The sequence below is a fragment of the Bufo bufo genome, chromosome 2, assembly GCF_905171765.1.
Source record: "Bufo bufo chromosome 2, aBufBuf1.1, whole genome shotgun sequence".
Lineage (NCBI taxonomy): Eukaryota > Metazoa > Chordata > Amphibia > Anura > Bufonidae > Bufo > Bufo bufo.
The window spans coordinates 230,661,206-230,683,028 of record NC_053390.1 but is presented as its reverse complement, the minus strand read 5'-3'; the positions used below and the strand labels follow the sequence as shown (position 1 = coordinate 230,683,028).

General features: G+C 42.7%; 1 protein-coding gene across 14 annotated transcripts in view; it reads left to right on the top strand.

Moving 5' to 3' along the window:
- Positions 1-21,823, top strand: part of RIMBP2 (RIMS binding protein 2) — a 573,825-nt gene that overhangs the window by 410,668 nt on the left and 141,334 nt on the right. For all 14 annotated transcript variants that reach the window (XR_005776163.1, XM_040416249.1, XM_040416247.1 and 11 more), the window contains 2 exons: positions 154-966; positions 19,802-19,953. Coding sequence is in view for 13 of the 14 variants with exons in the window: in XM_040416249.1 (XP_040272183.1) it covers positions 154-966; positions 19,802-19,953 (965 nt within the window). In the remaining variant the exon portion in view is untranslated. The remainder of the gene's footprint in view (positions 1-153; positions 967-19,801; positions 19,954-21,823) is intronic.

The following is a 21,823-nucleotide window of genomic DNA, read 5'->3' as shown; positions in this document are numbered from 1 at the left end:
TCACCAAAGTGGTAGATAGAGTTCCCACCTAAAAAAAAAAGTTACTTGTATATGTGATTACCCCTGCTTTGCTCAAAAAAGTGCATACATAGTTTAGCACAGTCTACATGAGAGATTAGATGACATTTAACCATATCTGTATTTATAACACAGGAGAATTGCTGGATGGCCAGAGGGGACTTGTACCTTCAAATTTTGTGGATTTTGTTCAAAATGAAGAATTTCATGTGTCCAACACCTTAGCCAGTGAACAGGAAGAAAATTTCCTCAATCGCTCAGCTCCTCTTCTTCAAGGAGAACACAAGCTAGAAATTACCCTACCGATCCACATAGAGTCCAGTGTGCTGAACAATGGCACAGGGGCCATGGAAGTGAACATTGATGAGATTGGAGAAGACATTGTGCCTTATCCTCGGAAAATAACCCTTATCAAACAACTCGCCAAAAGTGTTATTGTGGGCTGGGAGCCACCACTAGTGCCACTGGGCTGGGGTACAATCCACAGCTATAATGTGTTGGTGGGAAAAGAAGTCCGTGCAACTTTGAGCTTTGGAAGCAGAACCAAATGTCTACTTGAAAAACTGGATCTTGCCACAGTTACATACCGTATATCAATTCAGACAGTCACAGATCGGGGCACCTCTGATGAGCTCCAGTGCACTTTGTTGGTTGGGAAAGATGTTATTGTTGCTCCTTCCCATCCTAAGGTGGATAATATTACCCCAATGTCTGCTGAGCTTTCATGGCTCCCAAGCAACAGCAATTATAGCCACATTATATTCTTGAATGATGAGGAATATGACATTGTTAAGGCTGCAAGTTACAAGTATCACTTTATCAACATAAAACCCAACACAACCTACAAAGTCAAACTTCTTGCAAAGCCCCACCAAATGCCATGGCAGCTTCCTTTGGAACAGAGGGAAAGAAAGGAAGCCTATGCAGAGTTTTCTACTCATCCATCAGGTCAGTTATGTTATATTTATGCAACATGATGTGTTTAGGTTAAGCAAAGACATAGATTGAGCTGAGTAATTCATTTGTCATTGAAATTCTGTGTAACTTATTGAGTTACCTTAACTTTGTGAATTACCTCAGTATGCAACCATTGTATGGCACTATGGTTTGAATCTTTATGCTTCTTATATATTAAAATATATTTATATATATATATATATATTTTAATATTTTTTAAAACTTTTTTTTTTTTAAGTCACCCTAGGTGATTAAAACATGCAACCATTTTATTGCAGTTTGTATTCCGTAATGGATTTTTATCCATCACAGAATTCAGTATATTCCAATGCAGCTATTTGGGATACAGCTGAATATTTTAAGATGGTTTAAAGAGAGCTAAAGCAAATTTATTTTGAAGGGGTTTTCCAGGATCAGAATAATGATCCCCTACCCTGAGGATAGGCCATCAATATCAGATCTTTTGGGGGCCCAACTCTCAACTCCAGCATACTTTATCTACCCTCCATCTACTTACTGTAAAGGGGTTATTCCACGAGTGAGGTAAAAAATCAGCCATCAAATAAAACATGACAATATCTTTCTAACAAAACTTAGAACCAGCTCTGTACCTCATATGGAACCAAAGATCTGCCCATTCATTTCTCTAACTGATCTGCTAGATGTTCTTTCTGCTGTAGATCCTTCCCTGAAACTACCACAGGTTCTAAAAGAAGATATGGCTGGTGCAACCATATTAGTGAGGTGGGCAAGAAATAAACAGCAGGAGGCACACTATGCAGTTACATTTTATTGAATAGTTCAATGGCTATACTAAATTTCTAGTTATATGCAGTTACAAAAGTATTCAGATCCAGGTACTGGTTTGAATTTTTTTTTTCATGGCACTAACCCTTTAACCCCTTAAGGACCGGGCTCATTTTCACCTTAAAGAGGACCTTTCACCGATTCTTACCCTATGAACTAACTATACAGATATGTAGAGCGGCGCCCGGGGATCTCACTGCACTTACTATTATCCCCGGGCGCCGCTCCGTTCTCCTGCTATGCCCTCCGGTATCTCCGCTCACTAAGTTATGGTAGGCGGAGTCTGCCCTAGCGCTGGCCAATCGCAGCGCAGAGCTCACAGCCTAGGAGGTTATTTTCTCCCAGGCCGTGAGCTCTGCAATGCGATTGGCCAGCGCTAGGGCAGACTCCGCCTACCATAACTTAGGGAACGGAGATACCGGAGGACATAGCAGGAGAACGGAGCGGCGCCCGGGGATAATAGTAAGTGCAGTGAGATCGCCGGGCGCCGCTCCACATGTCTGTATACTTAGTTCATAGGGTAAGAATCGGTGAAAGGTCCTCTTTAAGGACCAGGACATTTTTTGCAAATCTGACCAGTGTCACTATATGTGTGAATAACTTTAAAACTCTTTTACTTATCCAAGTCATTCTGAGATAGTTTTTTCGTTACACATTGTACTTCATGACACTGGTAAAATGGAGTAAAAAATTTCATTTTTATTTATAAAAAAATACCAAATTTACCAAAAATTTGGAAAAATTTGCAAATTTCCAAGTTTCAATTTCTCTACTTCTATAATACATAGTAATACCTCCAAAAATAGTTATTAATTTACATTCCCCATATGTCTACTTCATGTTTGGATCATTTTGTGAATGCCATTTTTTTTTGGGGGACGTTACAAGGCTTAGAAGTTTAGAAGCAAATCTTGAAATTTTTCAGATTTCTAAAACCCACTTTTTTTAGGATCAGTTCAGGTCTGAAGTCACTTTGTGAGGCTTACATAATAGAAACCACCCAAAAATTACCCCATTTTACAAACTACACCCCTCAAGGTATTCAAAACTGGTTTTACAAACTTTGTTAACCCTTTACAGTTTCTGGAAGGCAGATTTTGATGGACTGTTTTTTTGACACCATGTCTCATTTGAAGCCCCCCTGATGCACCCCTAGATTAGAAACTCCAAAAAAGTGACCCCATTTTAGAAATTACGGGATAGGGTGGCAGTTTTGTTGGTACTATTTTAGGGTACATATGATTTTTGGTTGCTCTATATTTCACTTTTTGTGAGGCACGGTAACAAGAAATAGCTGTTTTGGCACAGTTTTTATTTTTTGTTATTTACAACATTCATCTGACAGGTTAGATCATGTGGTATTTTTATAGAGCAGGTTGTCACGGACGCGACACTACCAAATATGACTATATTTGTTTCTATGACTATGTTTGTTTCAGTTTTACATAACTAAGCATTTAAAAAAAAAAAGATTCTTTAGTGTCTCCACATTCTGAAAGCCATAGTTTTATTTATTTTTTGGGCGACTGTCTTGTGTAGGGGCTCATTTTTTTTGGGATGAGATGACGGTTTGATTGGCACTATTTTATTTACGGTATTTACCTGAGGGGTTAGGTCATGTGATATTTTTATAGAGCAGGTTATTACAGATGCGGCGATACCTAATATGTATACTTTTTATTTTTATGTAAGTTTTACACAATGATTTCATTTTTTAAACAAAAAAAATCATGTTTTAGTGTCTCCATAGTCTGAGAGCCATAGTTTTTTCAGTTTTTGGGCGATTATCTTGGGTAGGGTATGATTTTTGCGGGATGAGATGACGGTTTGATTGGCACTATTTTGGGGTGCGTATGACTTTTATGATCGCTTGCTATTACACTTTTTGTGATGTAAGGTGACAAAAAATGGCTTTTTTTACGCCGTTTTTATTTTTATTTTTTTACGGTATTCACCTGAGGGGTTATGTCATGTGATATTTTTATAGAGTAGGTTATTATGGATGCGGTGATACCTAATATGTATACTTTTTTTATTTATGTAAGTTTTACACAATGATTTCATTTTTTAAACAAAAAAAATCATGTTTTAGTGTCTTCATAGTCTGAGAGCCATAGTTTTTTAAGTTTTTCGGCGATTATCTTCGGTAGGGTATGATTTTTGTGGGATGAGATGACGGTTTGATTGGCACTATTTTGGGGTGCGCATGACTTTTTGATAGCTTGCTATTACACTTTTTGTGATGTAAGGTGACAAAAAAATGGCCTTTTTTTCACCCTTTTTGATTTAAATTTTTTACGGTATTCACCTGAGGGGTTAGGTCATGTGATATTTTGATATAGCAGGTTATTACGGATGCGGAGATACCTAATATGTATATTTTTTATTTATTTATGTAAGTTTTACACAATGATTTCATTTTTGAAACAAAAAAAATCATGTTTTAGTGTCTCCATATTCTGAGAGCCATGTTTTTTTTTTTTCACGGTGTTCACCTGAGGGGTTAGAACATGTGGTATTTTTATAGAGCAGGTTTTTACGGACAAGGCGATACCTAATATGTATAAATATTTTTTTTTTTACATTCAACACTATAAAAGCATTTTTGAAACAAAAAAACATCGTCTGAGAGCCATAGTTTTTTTTTTTTTTGGGCGATTGTCCTATGTAGGGGCTCATTTTTTGTGGGATGAGGTGACTGTTTGGTTTTATTTTTGGGGGCATATGCCTTTTTGATCGCTTGGTGTTGCACTTTCAGTGATGTAAGTTGACAAAAATGGCTTTTTTTTTACACAATTTAAATTTTTTATTGTGTCTATCGGAGGGGGTGGATCATGTGATATATTTATAGAGCCGTTCGTTACAGACGCGGCGATACCTAATATGTGCGGTTTTTCTTTTTTTTCAATTTTTTATTAGAAAATCAGGGGAAAGGGGCGTTTTTTTTTTTTTTTTACCTGAAGCTTTATTTTTTTATTCAAAACACTTTTTTTAACTTTTTTTTAAAAACTTTTTTTCTGTCCCACTCTGGGACTTCAACTTTTGGGGGTCTGATACCCGCTGCAATGCATTACAATACATCTGTAGTCATACACTAACATCTGAGTCATACAATACATCTGAAAAAGAACTGTGTACTAACTCGTACACAATGTGATACCTCTTGGCGCAAAACCACAACTGCGAGTGACGTCTTTTTAAAAGTTATTTATTCATTCGAGTGACTCGAATGAATAAATAACTTTTAAAAAGACGTCACTCGCAGTTGTGGTTTTGCGCCAGGAGGTATCACATTGTGTACGAGTTAGTACACAGTTCTTTTTCAGTATTCTACATCACTCCTCTGGAGTGCTGGCAACTCCAAGGATTGAGAAGATAACGGCAGCATACCCCCCTTTGATCGACCCTCTCTCTCCCCCCTCCGCCTTTGCAAGTGTTGTACTGACACAAGCACAACACCAGAAGGTGAGTGTAATAATTGAAACAGTACACTCTCTAAATCTGATACCAAAAACTACTACCCTATGAGCGCCTTGTTGCCCGTTTATTTTGCCATAATTGCACAATACATCTGAGTCATACACTAAGGCCCCTTTCACACGGGCGAGTATTCCGCGTGGATGCGATGCGTGAGTTGAACGCATTGCACCCGCACTGAATACTGACCCATTCATTTCTATGGGGCTGTTCACATGAGCGGTGATTTTCACGCATCACTTGTGCGTTGCGTGAAAATCTCAGCATGCTCTATATTCTGCGTTTTTCACGCAACGCAGGCCCCATAGAAGTGAATGGGGTTGCGTGAAAATCGCAAGCATCCGCAAGCAAGTGCGGATGCGGTGCGATTTTCACGCACGGTTGCTAGGAGACAATCGGGATGGAGACCCGATCATTATTATTTTCCCTTGTAACATGGTTATAAGGGAAAATAATAGCATTCTGAATACAGAATGCATAGTAAAATAGCGCTGGAGGGGTTAAAAAAATAAATAAATTTAACTCACCTTAGTCCACTTGATCGCGCTGCCCGTCTTCTACAGAACACCGATCCCAAGCCCAAACTTCTGTGAAGAAGTTCAGGTTTGGGTACCAAACATGCGCGATATTTCTCACGCGAGTGCAAAACGCATTACAATGTTTTGCACTCGCGCGGAAAAATTGCGGGTGTTCCCGTAACGCACCCGCACATTTTCCCGCAACGCCCGTCTGAAAGAGGCCTAACAGGTTGCCTAGGAGACCCAGCCTGAGGCTGGATCTCCTCGGCTCCCGTAGAAGGCAGGTCCAGATGCCGTGCAGGGCATTAGGCAGCCTCTGCACGGCATCTGGCTGCCTTGTCACGCATCGGGTCCCCGCCACAGCAGCTCGGGGACTCGATCACTCACCCGCCGCAAACCACTTCTGTGTCGCGGTCAGCGCAGACCGCGGCATAGAAGTGGTTATTCCGCCGGCATCGCTGTAAACAGCGATGCCGGTCGATACAGAAGGGGCCCGGCTACTAGAGACTGCTGGACCCCTGCAGTGATCGGGCGCGCACCGCTCCGGTGCCCACCCGATAATTCCGCTGTGCAGGTACGGCGTTCTGCATTAAGGGGTTAATAGTGGTAGTGCAGGGTTCTGCAGCTTCAACCCTTTCAAGTGAAGATTCAGTGCTTAGTGACTTTTTTATTTGCCAAACTATGGAGACAAATATGTTGATTGCACATACATGCCATACATTGATCTATTGGTTCTCAGCGACATTTATGAACATCCGGCACTTAGTATACATTTTGATCAAAATGCATAGACCCACTCATCATGTCAAGGTGGCATTTTTTCAGTGGGTCCCTCTTCTCGCCGCCTGTAGGTGCGGTGGTCACCATGTGGAGCTGTGCCATATTAGAGTAGGGACTCATTCAATAGAAGCCACCTTGATGTGATGAATGGACCTATGCAATTAAAACGTATATTAAGTGTCTCGTGTACATGTTTATAAATTATGCTGGGAAGCAATAGATCAATGCATGGCATGTGGATGTTCGATCCATATCTTTTTCTCAATAGTTTTTATTTTATTTTTTATTTGCTCTACTAATATGTGATGCAAACAATGTATGAAGTGCGTGTAATTATATTTCACTACATCACAGAAACAACTGAAACAAAGATCTAAAAGCAGTTTAGCAGCAAACTTTGTGAAAACTAATATTTGTGTCATTCTCAAAACTTTTGGCCGCGACTGGTCTGTACTGTTTGCACTTTGTTAGAGTTCCAGGTAGCTAAGTGACTATTAGAAAAGCAGCTGTATACAGATATATGATGTTATTTAGATGCTCCGATTAAATATTGGATGTTGGATGTGATTATTCTGCTCTTGCCAGCAAACCTCTGTCTGGTGAATGCTGATGTTTGTTCATCTCGGTTAATGTCTAGACTAGACTTTTTCTGCATACTGAAATTTATAACAAGCATCGCTAGTGACACTTCCAAGTTAAGTGTTGTTAATTGGCACATTTTCTAGTCACTGTAATTGATTCTTTTTTGGGCTTTTTTATTTTTTTTTATTTTGATCATTTTCTTGGAACATCTCAGCACTGCTTGGTTAATTGAGGTATTATCACAACCAAAAACAATTACAGAATTTATTTGTCAGCCAAGTATGGAATCTAGCACAAGTTCATGCACCACACGGCTCTTCAGTAGGGAAAATACCATTATCTTTTCACAGAAAGTATAAAACTGCACATCCCAAGAAATGTGGGTAATTGTATGAACAACTTTTATCTATTTATATCACAATTAATAACATTCTGGAAATACGCAAACGTATGGGTGAACACATTGGGGACATATGCAATGACATAGACACCCCGGTGGCGAGACATATCATGGCGGCCGGACCTCAGCCGTGGCGTTTATGGGCATCGAGCATGTCCCGAAACCTCAGCGGGGGGGAGACTGGGATAAACGTATACTCCAAAGGGAATGTTGGTGGATCTTCAAATTGAATACCACCAACCCCCATGGCCTTAATGACCAGCTACAGTTTGGATGCTTCCTTTGATGGGGTCACGTTCTAGACCTGCATTTGCTTCAGCCTGTACTATACTAAGCTGGTCTGGGGCGGATGAGCGCCATCCCGCCACCCATAAGCGTCAGACATAAGCCCAAATATACCCTCCTGATAAGTGTATGACGTCTCATTACCTACATACACTTTATTTCCTGATACCTTTTTAACATTGTTGTTTATCACCCCCATTTGTGGGTTAGGAGTCAGTTACTTACTCACTCCTCAATACGGTCCCTTCTAGTAAATGTGGTTTCCCTGCCTTTAATGTCAACCCTGTTGTCCTTCACTGGTGGGGTCTTTGACCATGACCCCACCTAAGTATATATGTGAGTGGTTTTGTAGTAGCTGGGCACTGATACGTTGTCCAGCTCCACCCACTTTGAGTAACTGAGCGCTTCGTTGTATCTGCCCCCTGCAACAGGCTTCCCTCGGGTAGCAGTGCGTATGGCCAGACTGCACTGACATGTACCGATGTAACGGCGGTATGTGAGCAACAAGAGCATGCACAGAAAATAGAGCTACTGACCGGACCCAAACTAGGGAGGATAAAGGGTGACCCCTGTCAGACCCTCAAAAGCTCTCCCTATGCTGCTAAGCCCATGCCCGGATCCAAATGGTGGAAGGAGGCATGCCCGCGTACCTAATACTGATGACCACTGTAAACCCTACAATAGTGGAAGGGGCACGGCCACCGGTGCCCTGCTCAGTATATGGAGGGAACCGTGGTCGCCTCGGATCCAGTCAGAAAACACACAGATACACAGCAATGTCTGCACACTTAGCTGAAGGGCTGCAGCCGCAGTGAAGACGGATCCAAAGACAGGCTGGCAATATCCGGAGTACTTGCTGCATCAGAACACAGGTCCAGTGAAAGGATAGCATACAAGGGAAGATACTCAAGCAAGAGCTACAACCCAAATGAGAAATATAATCCACACCTACAATAGGAGGAGGGGGAATATAAAGGCAGGGAAATCAAACGGAGGAGGAACAGCTGGGAGGAAGGAAACAGAAAACTCCTCCCAGCTCTAGTAGTGACATCATCACAGGAGTGGAGAAACAGAGCTGTGAGAACGTCCCAAAGCTCTGGTAGTGACAACCGATGGCAGTGCGCCAACTCCTGCGCTCACGTGACACATGCCGCAACACGTGATGCTTGCTTGTCACACCCGCGGCAATGTCCCGTGCGCGCATGCGCGGACTAATCTCCGCCTCTCCCCTTCTTTGAAATAGAGTCAGCGCGCCAAACAGCGCTGCCAGATGCTAGCCTGCTGACATGACACATCTCTTCTCACGCCGGCTCACCTAGATTATCGCCATACGCACTCTAGGTAGAATGTAAGTAGATACACTATACACTTTACTCTTTATGACCTTTGGTGCATTGTTTGCAGGTCCTTTTTTAATGGGGTCTGCCGGTGCATCTCTATGTGTATTATAATTAGCATAAGACGGTTCTGTTTAGAGGGTTTTCCCTTGTACCTTTGTGTGTTACAGGTGTTCCTGGATATTTGCCATACGCACTCCAGGTATACTGTGAAAGTACGCCACATACTACCAAGTTGCCTGAGCCAGTCTGCCCTCTCCTGCTTAGCAATACTTTATTTACACTTTGCAGTTGAGGTCAGCTCCAATAGTGTCACCCCTTGTCCCCTGACGATTCATGGGGTTTATTGTGATTAACCCATAGGTATGTTCATTTGATGAAACGCGTAGGGATAGGTGAATATACCAACTCCATTACGTTACGTTTTTTACTACTACTATACCAGGTGTCCATCCACAATCCAATCACCCCGGCAGGGTCTTACAGGGACCTTAGACCAGGGTAAGGTTCCGGACAGGACCACCCCTTGCGGGGCACGGATCCCTTGTTAGGGCATTAGGGTTTTAACAGGTCAAGTAGGGTGCAACAGGGGCAGTTTACCTCCCTGAGGCTCTCTGCGACATATGACTAACTACCCGAAGACCTCCCCCTAAAAAGGACACCTGACTCAGAATCTACGATCTGGAAAAGACCTTCCTTTCCAACGACATCCTGTGCTCGGTGAATAGCGCAGCTTATGAATCTTCACCGGTAAGATCTTTCCTTGTTATCTTACCCACAATAGGCACCGTCATAGTCCTTGCATAGGTCCACAGGACTCTGACGTTAGTCTTCACCATTACGTGTCTCCATTCGACTCTTGGGGTCCACATATCTAAGGTTTTGCAGTTCTCATCTTTTCAGATGTTTAGTCAGACCCAACACCCCCATAACAAGAGTCTGACTGTGGGACCCCACCTAGCGTGACCCGTTTCACCACAGGATACATGCGTCTAGGGTCCCGACTATGTCTGTCTGTTTATGTTTGTAAGGGGTCATTCTTCCCTGTTTTTGGGATATTGTAATTTATACCATTAAAAGTTATATTTTAATATGTCACTGCCCCTTTGATTTTCAGATATTTACGTTTTTTAAACAGTATTTGGTAAGAGGTGCGGTTGCACCATTCTCCCTTGGAGGGACAACTCTCCCTTTTTTCCGGGATATTACCTTGATGGCTTATCCTTAGAACCCCCACCAATCAACAGAACAAAGGGGTTTGTGATGCTTCTGGAGTACCCAGCATAACATTGCGTCCATAGTAGTGAGGCGGTATCTGTCATTTTAGCACCAATACTATCTGCAACCATACTTATGTGGACATCACTGCTCCTTCATTCTGCTGATTGGTGGGACTCCCTACAATCATACACTGCTCAAAAAAATAAAGGGAACACAAAAATAACACATCCTAGATCTGAGTTAATTAAATATTCTTCTGAAATACTTTACATAGTTGAATGTGCTGACAACAAAATCACACAAAAATAAAAAATGGAAATCAAATTTTTTAACCCATGGAGGTCTGGATTTGGAGTCACCCTCAAAATTAAAGTGGAAAAACACACTACAGGCTGATCCAACTTTGATGTAATGTCCTTAAAACAAGTCAAAATGAGGCTCAGTAGTGTGTGTGGCCTCCACGTGCCTGTATGACCTCCCTACAATGCCTGTGCATGCTCCTGATTAGGTGGCGGACGGTCTCCTGAGGGATCTCCTCCCAGACCTGAACTAAAGCATCTGCCAACTCCTGGACAGTCTGTGGTGCAACGTGACATTGGTGGATAGAGCGAGACATGATGTCCCAGATGTTGTCAATTGGATTCAGGTCTGGGGAACGGGGGGGCCAGTCCATAGCATCAATGCCTTCGTCTTGCAGGAACTGCTGACACACTCCAGCCACATGAGGTCTAGCATTGTCTTGCATTAGGAGGAACCCAGGGCCAACCGCACCAGCATATGGTCTCACAAGGGGTCTGAGGATCTCATCTCGGTACCTAATGGCAGTCAGGCTACCTCTGGCGAGCACATGGAGGGCTGTGCGGCCCTCCAAAGAAATGCCACCCCACACCATTACTGACCCAATGCCAAACCGGTCATGCTGGAGGATGTTGCAGGCAGCAGAACGTTCTCCACGGCGTCTCCAGACTCTGTCACATCTGTCACATGTGCTCAGTGTGAACCTGCTTTCATCTGTGAAGAGCACAGGGCGCCAGTGGCGAATTTGCCAATCTTGGTGTTCTCTGGCAAATGCCAAACGTCCTGCACGGTGTTGGGCTGTAAGCACAACCCCCACCTGTGGACGTCAGGCCCTCATATCACCCTCATGGAGTCTGTTTCTGACCGTTTGAGCAGACACATGCACATTTGTGGCCTGCTGGAGGTCATTTTGCAGGGCTTTGGCAGTGCTCCTCCTGTTCCTCCTTGCACAAAGGCAGAGGTAGCGGTCCTGCTGCTGGGTTGTTGCCCTCCTACAGCCTCCTCCACGTCTCCTGATGTACTGGCCTGTCTCCTGGTAGCAACTCCATGCTCTGGACACTACGCTGACAGACACAGCAAACCTTCTTGCCACAGCTCGCATTGATGTGCCATCCTGGATAAGCTGCACTACCTGAGCCACTTGTGTGGGTTGTAGACTCCGTCTCATGCTACCACTAGAGTGAAAGCACCGCCAGCATTCAAAAGTGACCAAAACATCAGCCAGGAAGCATAGGAACTGAGAAGTGGTCTGTGATCACCACCTGCAGAACCACTCCTTTATTGGGGGTGTCTTGCTAATTGCCTATAATTTCCACCTGTTGTCTATCCATTTGCACAACAGCATGTGAAATTGATTATCACTCAGTGTTGCTTCCTAAGTGGACAGTTTGATTTCACAGAAGTGTGATTGACTTGGAGTTATATTGTGTTGTTTAAGTGTTCCCTTTATTTTTTTGAGCAGTGTACAATTAGCCTAAGGTGGTCTGATGTATTTGGTGATCTTCAGTCTTATCTACTGTGCAGTGTTTGAATGAATTATATACATACTAACTAAGTAGAAAAATACCTTTGGAAATAAATAGTCTTGATTAATAATATTCTACCTTTTTGGGTTTACAATTCTTATGCAGATCTATGTGTCTCCAAACAATTCCAGTGCATAGTTTTATCCAATAGTCCTATGTTACTCTGCTTCCTTTGCTTGCTAAGTTCTGGACAGTAGAACAAGGGCTGATGGAAGAGAATAACACAGAAACTGCTTAGTAGATTATACAGGGGGTTTTGGTGGCAGAAGTACATATTTCCTGATGCCCTCACTGCAAATGCAAATGTATTAGCTAAGCTTAAAGGGGTTGTCCGGGTTCAGAGCTGAACCCAGACAGCCCCCCTGACTTGAGCATCGGAGCAGTTCATTCTCCGATGCTCTCCTTTGCCCTGCGCTAAATCGCGCAGGGCAAAGGCATTTTCAGGAGTTTAATTGATGAACCGGGCTCTCCATGGGGCTGTCAGGAAGCCCGGTGACATCACTGGCACTGATGGGCGGGCTTTAGCGCTGCCCTAGCCAGTAAAACGGCTAGGTCAGCTTTAAAGCACGCCCATCAGGATGCTTCCATCCAGCAGTGTGTTATTGTAAACAAAATGGTCCGATGCTAACGTCAGGGGGGCTGCCTGGGTGAAAATATGGGTATGTCTGGGTTCAGTTCTGAACTCCTTTGAATGTCATGAATACAACAGCACATAATTTTGCTGTAAGTGATGAGAGGAGTTTCCTATTGAGACGAGATGTTCTTCAGACTTATTAAAGGGGTTGTTCACTCTCTGGTTACTTGTGACCAATGTGTATGTAAAATAACTATATTGAATTGCTAATTCAGTCTTTGTTGATTATCTGTGCCACTTGCTACATTTTATAAACTATGTCTACTTCTTTGGCAAATCTTCTGTGCTGTCCACGCAGAGTTCCTGTCCATAATATGGCCCCTGATGGAGGAATATGTGACCGGACACATCCCTCAGCCTCCTCTATTCAAACACACTGCACCTGCAACCCAACTCCCAACAGTACAAGGGCAGGTGCAATATATCTGATTAAAGGAGACATGGAGGTGATTTGCCTTGTCACATGACCCTCCATCAGCAGCCATTTTATGGAAAAGACCTCTGTGTGTACAGCATAAAAGACTTGGCAGACAAGAGGGCGTACCTCCTGAAATATAGAAAATGGTGCAGAATTTCAACAAAGGCAGTAACTTATAGTCATCTTAAAAACACATTAATTAACAATCACTAGAAGTTGACCAACCACTTTAAGGGTTTCTTTACACACAGGTGTGGTACTGAGGTTTTTTGGGGGGCCCCAAAAAAAAAAGAAAAACACCTCAAAGAACACCTGACCATTGTTATCACAATTTAAGCGATTCTCATCTTCTTTGTGTGGTGCGATACTGCTTTTATAATGAGACCAGACACACAAGTTGGTTTCATGAAAAGATCTTCTCATCCCCCTGAGCAAGAGAGCTTTATTCAAGATACATTCACTTAAATAGCAGACATGACATCACAAAAGGGGTGTTCCTTAAGTAGAGACTATTGGTTCCTTAACTTGATAGGAGTGGTTTCAGCAACTTCAACTCTGAGTTCATAGATAGATTTGAAAACTGCAAATAGCATTCAACCTTCTGCCTACAGTTGTCTTAGAAACAAAGAAATGTACAGAAGTTCACACATCTGGTTAGCTGCCACCTTGTGGACAAAAATGTGTACTACAGGATGTTCGCAATATATAAAAACCTATCTCACACCATCACCATTTTTGTGTCATTTATTGAGGTCTTTTTGACCATATAATACATTTTAGCACCTGTCTTTTTTTTGCATGCCTAGCATTTCTTTAGACAGAAGTATGTGTCCCCTGTAATGTCCCATCCTTTATAGAGCTGTATGGGGAAAAAAAACATTAGATAAGAAAAAAAAGCGTCATTAAACAAATCCCAAAACACATTTGTTTTTGAAGATGTGAAAAAAAAAATATTGAAGCTCTATGGGAGAAAAAGAGGATGTTATGATTTGTGAAAAAAATGTCACAACAAAAGATGCCTGTTTGTTCTGCATTTATTATTTCCCATAGACTTCCATAAAACTTCTGGTGCTGCAAAACGGCACAAAAACGCAACCCTCACCCCCCCCCCCCCAAAAAAAATAAAAAAAATAAATGTGTGTGTCTTTTGGAAGTTCCTCTGCTTTTAGAGTCTGGCCTCTGCATATGTGCATATAAGAGCTCTATACCTGCTCATGGTTGCAGAAAGTTATAATACTACACCTATAGATTTCTATGGTGTTTTATAGTGCCTACATGCCCTTCATTAGGATTTTCAGTATATCTCAAAATCTGAAGCATGTCGTAATATGTCGTATATATTTGGCAGATTATAATAGGGGCATTCGGGACGGCAGCCCCGGGCCCGACATCGCTGGGGGGCCCAACGCTGACCCAAACGCCCACATACTGCTCCGTGCTTGGGAGCACTAAGTTCCCTTTCACCCCCCCCCCGCCGATCATCACCGACATAAACTTCAGGCCTTTTTCATATATTTTTTTTGTGTGCCAACTTTGGGGGGGCATTACTGGGGGGCACAGGAGGACATATTACTGCAGGTACAGTGGGGGTAAATGACTACATGGGGCAAACTACTTCATGGGGGCAGTGTGGGAGAAAATTACTTTGGGGGGCAGTGTGGGTGTAAACTACTTCATGGGGGGCAGTGTGGGGGCAAATTACTTATTGGGGGCAGTCTGGGGGCAAACTACTACATGGGGGCAGCGTGGGGGCAAACTACTACATGGGGGCAGTGTGGGGCAAACTACTACATGGCGTAAGTGTGGGGGCAAATTACTTTGGTGGGACTACTATGTGGGGGCAGTGTGGGGGAAAATTACTATATGGGGCAGTGTGTGGGAAATTAGTATATGGGGCAGTGTGGGAAATTACTATATGGGGGCAGTATGGGGGAAATGACGATATGGGGGCAGTGTGGGGAAAATTACTATATGGGGCAGTGTGGGAGAAATGACTATATGGGGGCAGTGTGGGGGAAAATTACTATATGGGGCAGTGTGTGGGAAATTACTATATGGGGGCAGTGTGGGGGAAATTACTATATGGGGGCAGTGTGGGGGAAATGACTATATGGGGCAGTGTGGGGGAAATTATTATATGGAGGCAGTGTGGGGGAAATTACTATATGGGGCAGTGTGGGGGAAATTACTATATGGGGCAGTGTGAGGGAAATTACTATATGGGGCAGGGTGTGGGAAATTAGTATATGGAGCAGTGTGGGGGAAATTACTATATGGGAACAGTGTGGGGGAAATTACTATATGGGAACAGTGTGGGGAAAATTACTATATGGGGGAAGTGTGGGGGGAATTACTATATGGGGAAGTGTGGAGAAAATGACTATATGGGGCAGTGTGGGGGAAATTACTATAGGGGGCAGTGTGGGGGAAATTACTATATGGGGGCAGTGTGGGGGTAATTACTATATGGGGCAGTGTGAGGGACATTACTATATGGGGCATTGTGAGGGAAATTTCTATATGGGGCAGTGTGGGGGAAATTACTATATGGGGCAGTGTGGGGGAAATTACTATATGGGGCAGTGTGGGGGAAATTACTATATGGGGCAGTGTGGGGAAAATTATTGGTTGCTATGGGCAACAACGCCAGTTCTACTTTACACCAGTTTGATAAATGACCCCAATTATGTCTACTAGGGTCACTATTTTTCAGCAGTATAGTACTTGGGGCACTGGGGAGCACAACGAGCACAATATTGGGAGTAGCAGCAGGATGTGTAGTGCCCTGGAGCAGGGAGTACTTTAACATTTGGACATTTGCCTATATCCCCTATGTAAAGTTAAAAGTTAAAGTTGCACTGTTTAATACTGTGTAACGGCATTTTATATATATGTTGTGATATACACTCACCTAAAGAATTATTAGGAACACCTGTTCTATTTCTCATTAATGTGATTATCTAGTCAACCAATCACATGGCAGTTGCTTCAATACATTTAGGGGGGTGGTCCTGGTCAAGACAATCTCCTGAACTCCAAACTGAATGTCAGAATGGGAAAGAAAGGTGATTTAAGCAATTTTGAGCGTGGCATGGTTGTTGGTGCCAGACGGGCCGGTCTGAGTATTTCACAATCTGCTCAGTTACTGGGATTTTCACGCACAACCATTTCTAGGGTTTACAAAGAATGGTGTGAAAAGGGAAAAACATCCAGTATGCGGCAGTCCTGTGGGCAAAAATGCCTTGTGGATGCTAGAGGTCAGAGGAGAATGGGCCGACTGATTCAAGCTGATAGAAGAGCAACGTTGACTGAAATAACCACTCGTTACAACCGAGGTATGCAGCAAAGCATTTGTTTAAAGACGACCATGTTTTGGAGGGAAAAACCCAGACTTGTTTACCACCAAAAAGCAGACAGCCTGACCTTTTAACCCCTTACCGACCTTTGACGTACTGTTACGTCATGGGAACCACTGAGTTCCCGCAATTTGATGTAATAGTACGTCATAGTGATCGCGCGGGCACCACGACATAGAAGAGGTTTGTGTCGGGTGAGGGAGAGCATCGAGTCCCCGCGCTTCTGTGGCTGGGACACGATGCGACACAAGGCAGCCCGATGCCATGCAGAGACTGCCCAATGCCTTGCATGGCATCGGGAACTGCCTTCTACGGGAGCCGAGGAGATCCAGCCTCAGGCTGGGTCTCCTAGGCAACCTGTTAGTGTATGACTCAGTGTCATACACTAACAGGCAATGCATTACAATACAGATGTATTGTAATGCATTGCAGAGGGGATCAGACCCCCAAAAGTGAATGTCATAAATAAAGTAAAGTAAAAAAAAAGTTAAAAAAAAAGTGTTTTGAATATAATTAATAAAGTAATAAAATTAATAAAGTAAAAAAGAAAAAAAAACGCCCCTTTCCCCTTATTTTATAATAAAAAACTAACAAAACCCACACATATTAGGTATTGCCGCATCCGTAATGACCGGCTCTATAAATATATCACATCATCCACCCTGTCCGATAAACATCATAAAAAAATAAAAATAAAAACAGTGTAAAAAAAAGCCATTTTTGTCACCTTACATCACAAAAAGTGCAACACCAAGCAATCAAAAAGGCGTATGCCCCCCAAAATGGTATAAATAAAACCGTCACCTCATCCTGCAAAATATGAGCCCCTACCTAAGACAATCGCCGAAAAAAAAAAACTATAGCTCTCAGAACATGGAGACACTAAAACATCATTTTTTTTGTGTCAAAACTGCTATTATTGTGCTAAAGTGAATTTTTTTAAAAAAAAGTATACATATTAGGTATTGCCATGTCCGTAACAAACAGCTCTATAAAAATATCACATGACCTAACCACTCAGGTGAACACCGTAAAAAAAATAAAAACTGTGTAAAAAAAGCCATTTTTGTCACATTACATCACAAAAATTGCAACAGCAAGTGATCAAAAAGACGTACGGTATCCCCCCAAAATAGTACTAATCAGACCATCACCTCATCCTGCAAAAAATGAGACCCTAGCTGAGAGAATCAGTAAAAAAATAAAAAAGCTATGGCTCTCAGACTATGAGACACTAAAATATGATTATTTTTTGCTTCAAAACTGCTATTATTGTGCTAAAAAAAAGTATAATGACCTAATCCCTCGGTTAAACGCTGTAAAAATAAAAAATAAAAACGGTGCCGAAACATCCATTTTTTTGTTACCTTGCCTCACAAAAAACTTTATATAGAGCAATAAAAAATCATATGTATCCCAAAATAGTACCAATAAAACTGACACCTTATCCCGTAGTTTCTAAAATGTGGTCACTTTTTTGAGTTTCTACTGTAGGGGTGCATCAGGGGGGCTTCAAATGGGACATGGCATCTAAAAACCAGTTCAGCTAAATCTGCCTTCCAAAAACCATATGGCGTTCCTTTCCTTATACGCCCTACAGCAGTTTACGATCACATGTGGGGTGTTTCTGTAAACCGCAGAATCAGAGTAATAAATATTGAGTTTTATTTGGCTGTTAACCCTTGCTTTGCTACTGGAAAAAATTTATTAAAATGTAAAATCTGCCAAAAATTCTGAAATTTCATCTCCATTTTCCATCAATTCTTGTGGAACACCTAAAGGGTTAAGAAAGTTTATAAAATCAGTTTTATATACCTTGAGTGGTGTAGTTTCTAAACTGGGGTCATTTTTGGGTGGTTTCTATTATGTTAGCCTCACAAAGTGACTTCAGACCTGAACTGGTCCTTAAAAAGTGGGTTTTGGAAATTTTCCGAAAAATTTCAAGATTTGCTTCCATACTTCTAAGCCTTCTAACGTCCCCAAAAAATAAAATGTCATTTTCAAAATGATCCAAACATGAAGTAGACATATGGAGAATGTAAAGTAATTACTATTTTTGAAGGTATTACTATCTATTATAAAAGTAGAGAAATAGAAATTTGGGGATTTGCTAATTTTTAAAAAAATTTGGGAAATTTGGTATTTTTTTATGAATAAAAATGTTTTTATTTTTACCACTGTCATGAAGTACAATATGTGACGAGAAAACAATCTTAGAATGGCCTGTATAAGTAAAAGCGTTTGAAAGTTGTCACCACATAAAGTGACACATGTCAGATTTTCAAAAAATGGCCTGGGCAGGAAGGTGAAAACAGGCCCGGGGTTGAAGGGGTTAAATGTCTGGTTTTAGCTCTGTTGTTATGTCTGGAAACTTGTTTTTGTCTGGAAAACCTGCTGTGTCTTTATCATTAAGTATCATTGAAGCTCTAATGTAAGTCTATACCATACGGGAGCTGAAACAATGTATCTGTTTGTGCTGAGTTTCTCCACTCCACCACTCCCACTAGAAGGTTCTAGTCTAGCAAAAACTGTATATAAGGATAGCAGTCAGAGCCCCTAGTGTGCTGCAGTTAGGGAACAGTGCTTGGAAGAGGAGACTCTGCCAGACTACTCATCGATCAGAAGAAGAGGCTGAGATGGGGATTCGCTGCCACAGACCCTGGATCACCAGCCTTGGACCAGGGTACCAGCCTTCTGAAGAGAAAGAGGGACAGCTAGCTCAATCCTTTCCTCAGCATCAAACCCTTCTTCTGCCAGGGAGGAGACTAGAGAAGCCAGCCCAATGCCTCACCTTTATTGTTTTGTACCTGAATTCCTCCAGTAAAGAAGTACCCTGGTTTACTGCAGACCCTGACTCTCTGGACTTATTTCCCATTGGGGTGCACCACGCCTTACCATCCCTTCCGGAGAGCAGCAACACATGGTGACACCATGACAGTGTGTCTCATCTTCTCCTCCATTTTTGCTGTGGATTTCACTAATTGCAATGCATAGGGTCAAAGCTGAAACAATTCCAATGCAAAATCTAGGGCAGGTCACTTACAATTTTTCTATGGAGTGTAGTGGGTTAAATATTTTTGAGTAGTTAGAACCATATTATAGGATTTGACATTCTGTGTGTTATTCAGGTTACACCTTCAAACATGTATTAGACAAGTGTTGTACTATCATCTGTGTTTTACTCACAGGTCCTCCTATACCACCTGAAGAGGTTGCTGTGCATCCTGGACCTACACCCATTACACTGCTGGTTACATGGAGACCACCCGTACTGTCTCCCACCGGAACCTCTAATGGAGCACATGTCACTGGCTTTGCTGTGTATTCTAAAGGGCAGAAGGTAAGTACTGGCTAAAGTGATATTTGTGTTACAGTGGTTCACAAATGGATTTTACATTTATTCATGCCAGTGTAATAGGTTGCATCGAATTTGGTGGAATTTGTAGGTACCTTGGAGTTTCAAAGCTTAGGCATTGTATGATACAACATTCTTCAACTTTGTAATGTACCTTTGTAATGTACTTTGTTTCAATGCCTTAGGCCGAGTTCACACGAACGTGTGTGACCCGTGCCCGTGCTGCGGCCCGCAATGCACGATCACCGGCCGTAGGTCAGCCGCATCGGATAGCGGACCCATTCACTTTAATGGGTCCGCGATCCGCCTGTTCCGCAAAAAGATAGGACATGTTCTATCTTTTTGCGGAACGGAAGTATGGGACGTAACCCCACGGAAGCACTCCGTAGTGCTTCCGAGGGGTCCCGTTCCGTGCGGCCGTTACGCAATTCCGGATTTGCCGGTGCAATGCGTTCACCTCACGCATTGCACCCGCGTGGAAAACTCGCCCGTGTGAAAGAGGCCTTAGGCCTAGTTCACATGAACGTGTGTGATCCGTGGCCGTATTGCTGCACGCAAACTGCGGGCCGCAATACACGGCCACAGTTCTGTGTGCATTGCGCATCACGGATGCGGACCGATTCACTTCAATGCCTCGGCACTGAATCCGGACTGATTCATTTCTATGGGGCTGTGCACATGAGTGGTGATTTTCACGCATCACTTGTGTGTTGCGTGAAAATCGCAGCAAGCTCTATATTGTGCGCAAGTGCGGATGGGGTGCGATTTTCACGCATGGTTGCTAGGAGACGATCGGGATGGGGACGTGATCTTTATTATTTTCCCTTATAACATGGTTATAAAGGAAAATAATAGCATTCTTAATACAGAATGAAAAGTAAATTAAGGATGGAGGGGTTAAAAAATAATAAACAAATTTAACTCACCTCATCCACTTGGTCGCGTAGCGGATCTCTTCTTTCTTCTTACTTCAGGACCTGGGTACAGGACCTTTGATGACGTCACTGCGCTCATCACATGGTCCATCACATGGTCCATCACCATGGTGATGGACCATGCGATGAGCGCAGTGACGTCATCAAAGGTCCTTTACCCACGTCCTGAAGAAAGAAGAGGAGATCCGCTACGCGACCAAGTGGATGGGGTGAGTTAAATCTGTTTATTATTTTTAACCCCTCAATGGACATTTTACGAAGCATTTTGTATTAGGAATGCTATTATTTTCTCTTATAATCATGTTATAAGGGCAAATAATAAAATCTACACAACACCTAACCCAAACCCGAACTTCTGTGAAGAAGTCCGAGTTCGGGTCTGGATACCAAACATGCCGATTTTTCTCACGTGCGTGCAAAACGCTTTAAAACGCTTTGCACTCGCACGAAAAAATCGCACATTTTCCCACGACGCACCCTCATCCTATCCGGCCTTCACACGCGACGCCCATATGAAAGAGGCCTAACTGTTTTCAAGATCTCTTCTTGCTGTAAGTGAATGGAGATGTTATCATTTACACTCAGAGGCCAAAACTGAACTGTCCAGTAAGGGTTGTATACAATTGTATCCAGTCTAGACAATCCTCTGTAAGTAAGGCCCCATTCACACCAACCGTAGATTTGGTCCGCATCCGATCCGCATTGTGGACCCGTTCACTTCAGCTGTCTGCATCCGTATGTCTGTTCCGTGGCACCCACAAAAAAAACAGAACATGTCCTATGCATGTCAAGGGACATTCCTTTCCGCAAAATGCGAAAAGGCACACGGCTGGTATCCGTGTTTTGCAGATCTGCAATTTGGAGAGTGCACAACAGGCTACGGTCGTGTGCATGAGCCCTAAGGCCTCTTTCACACGGGC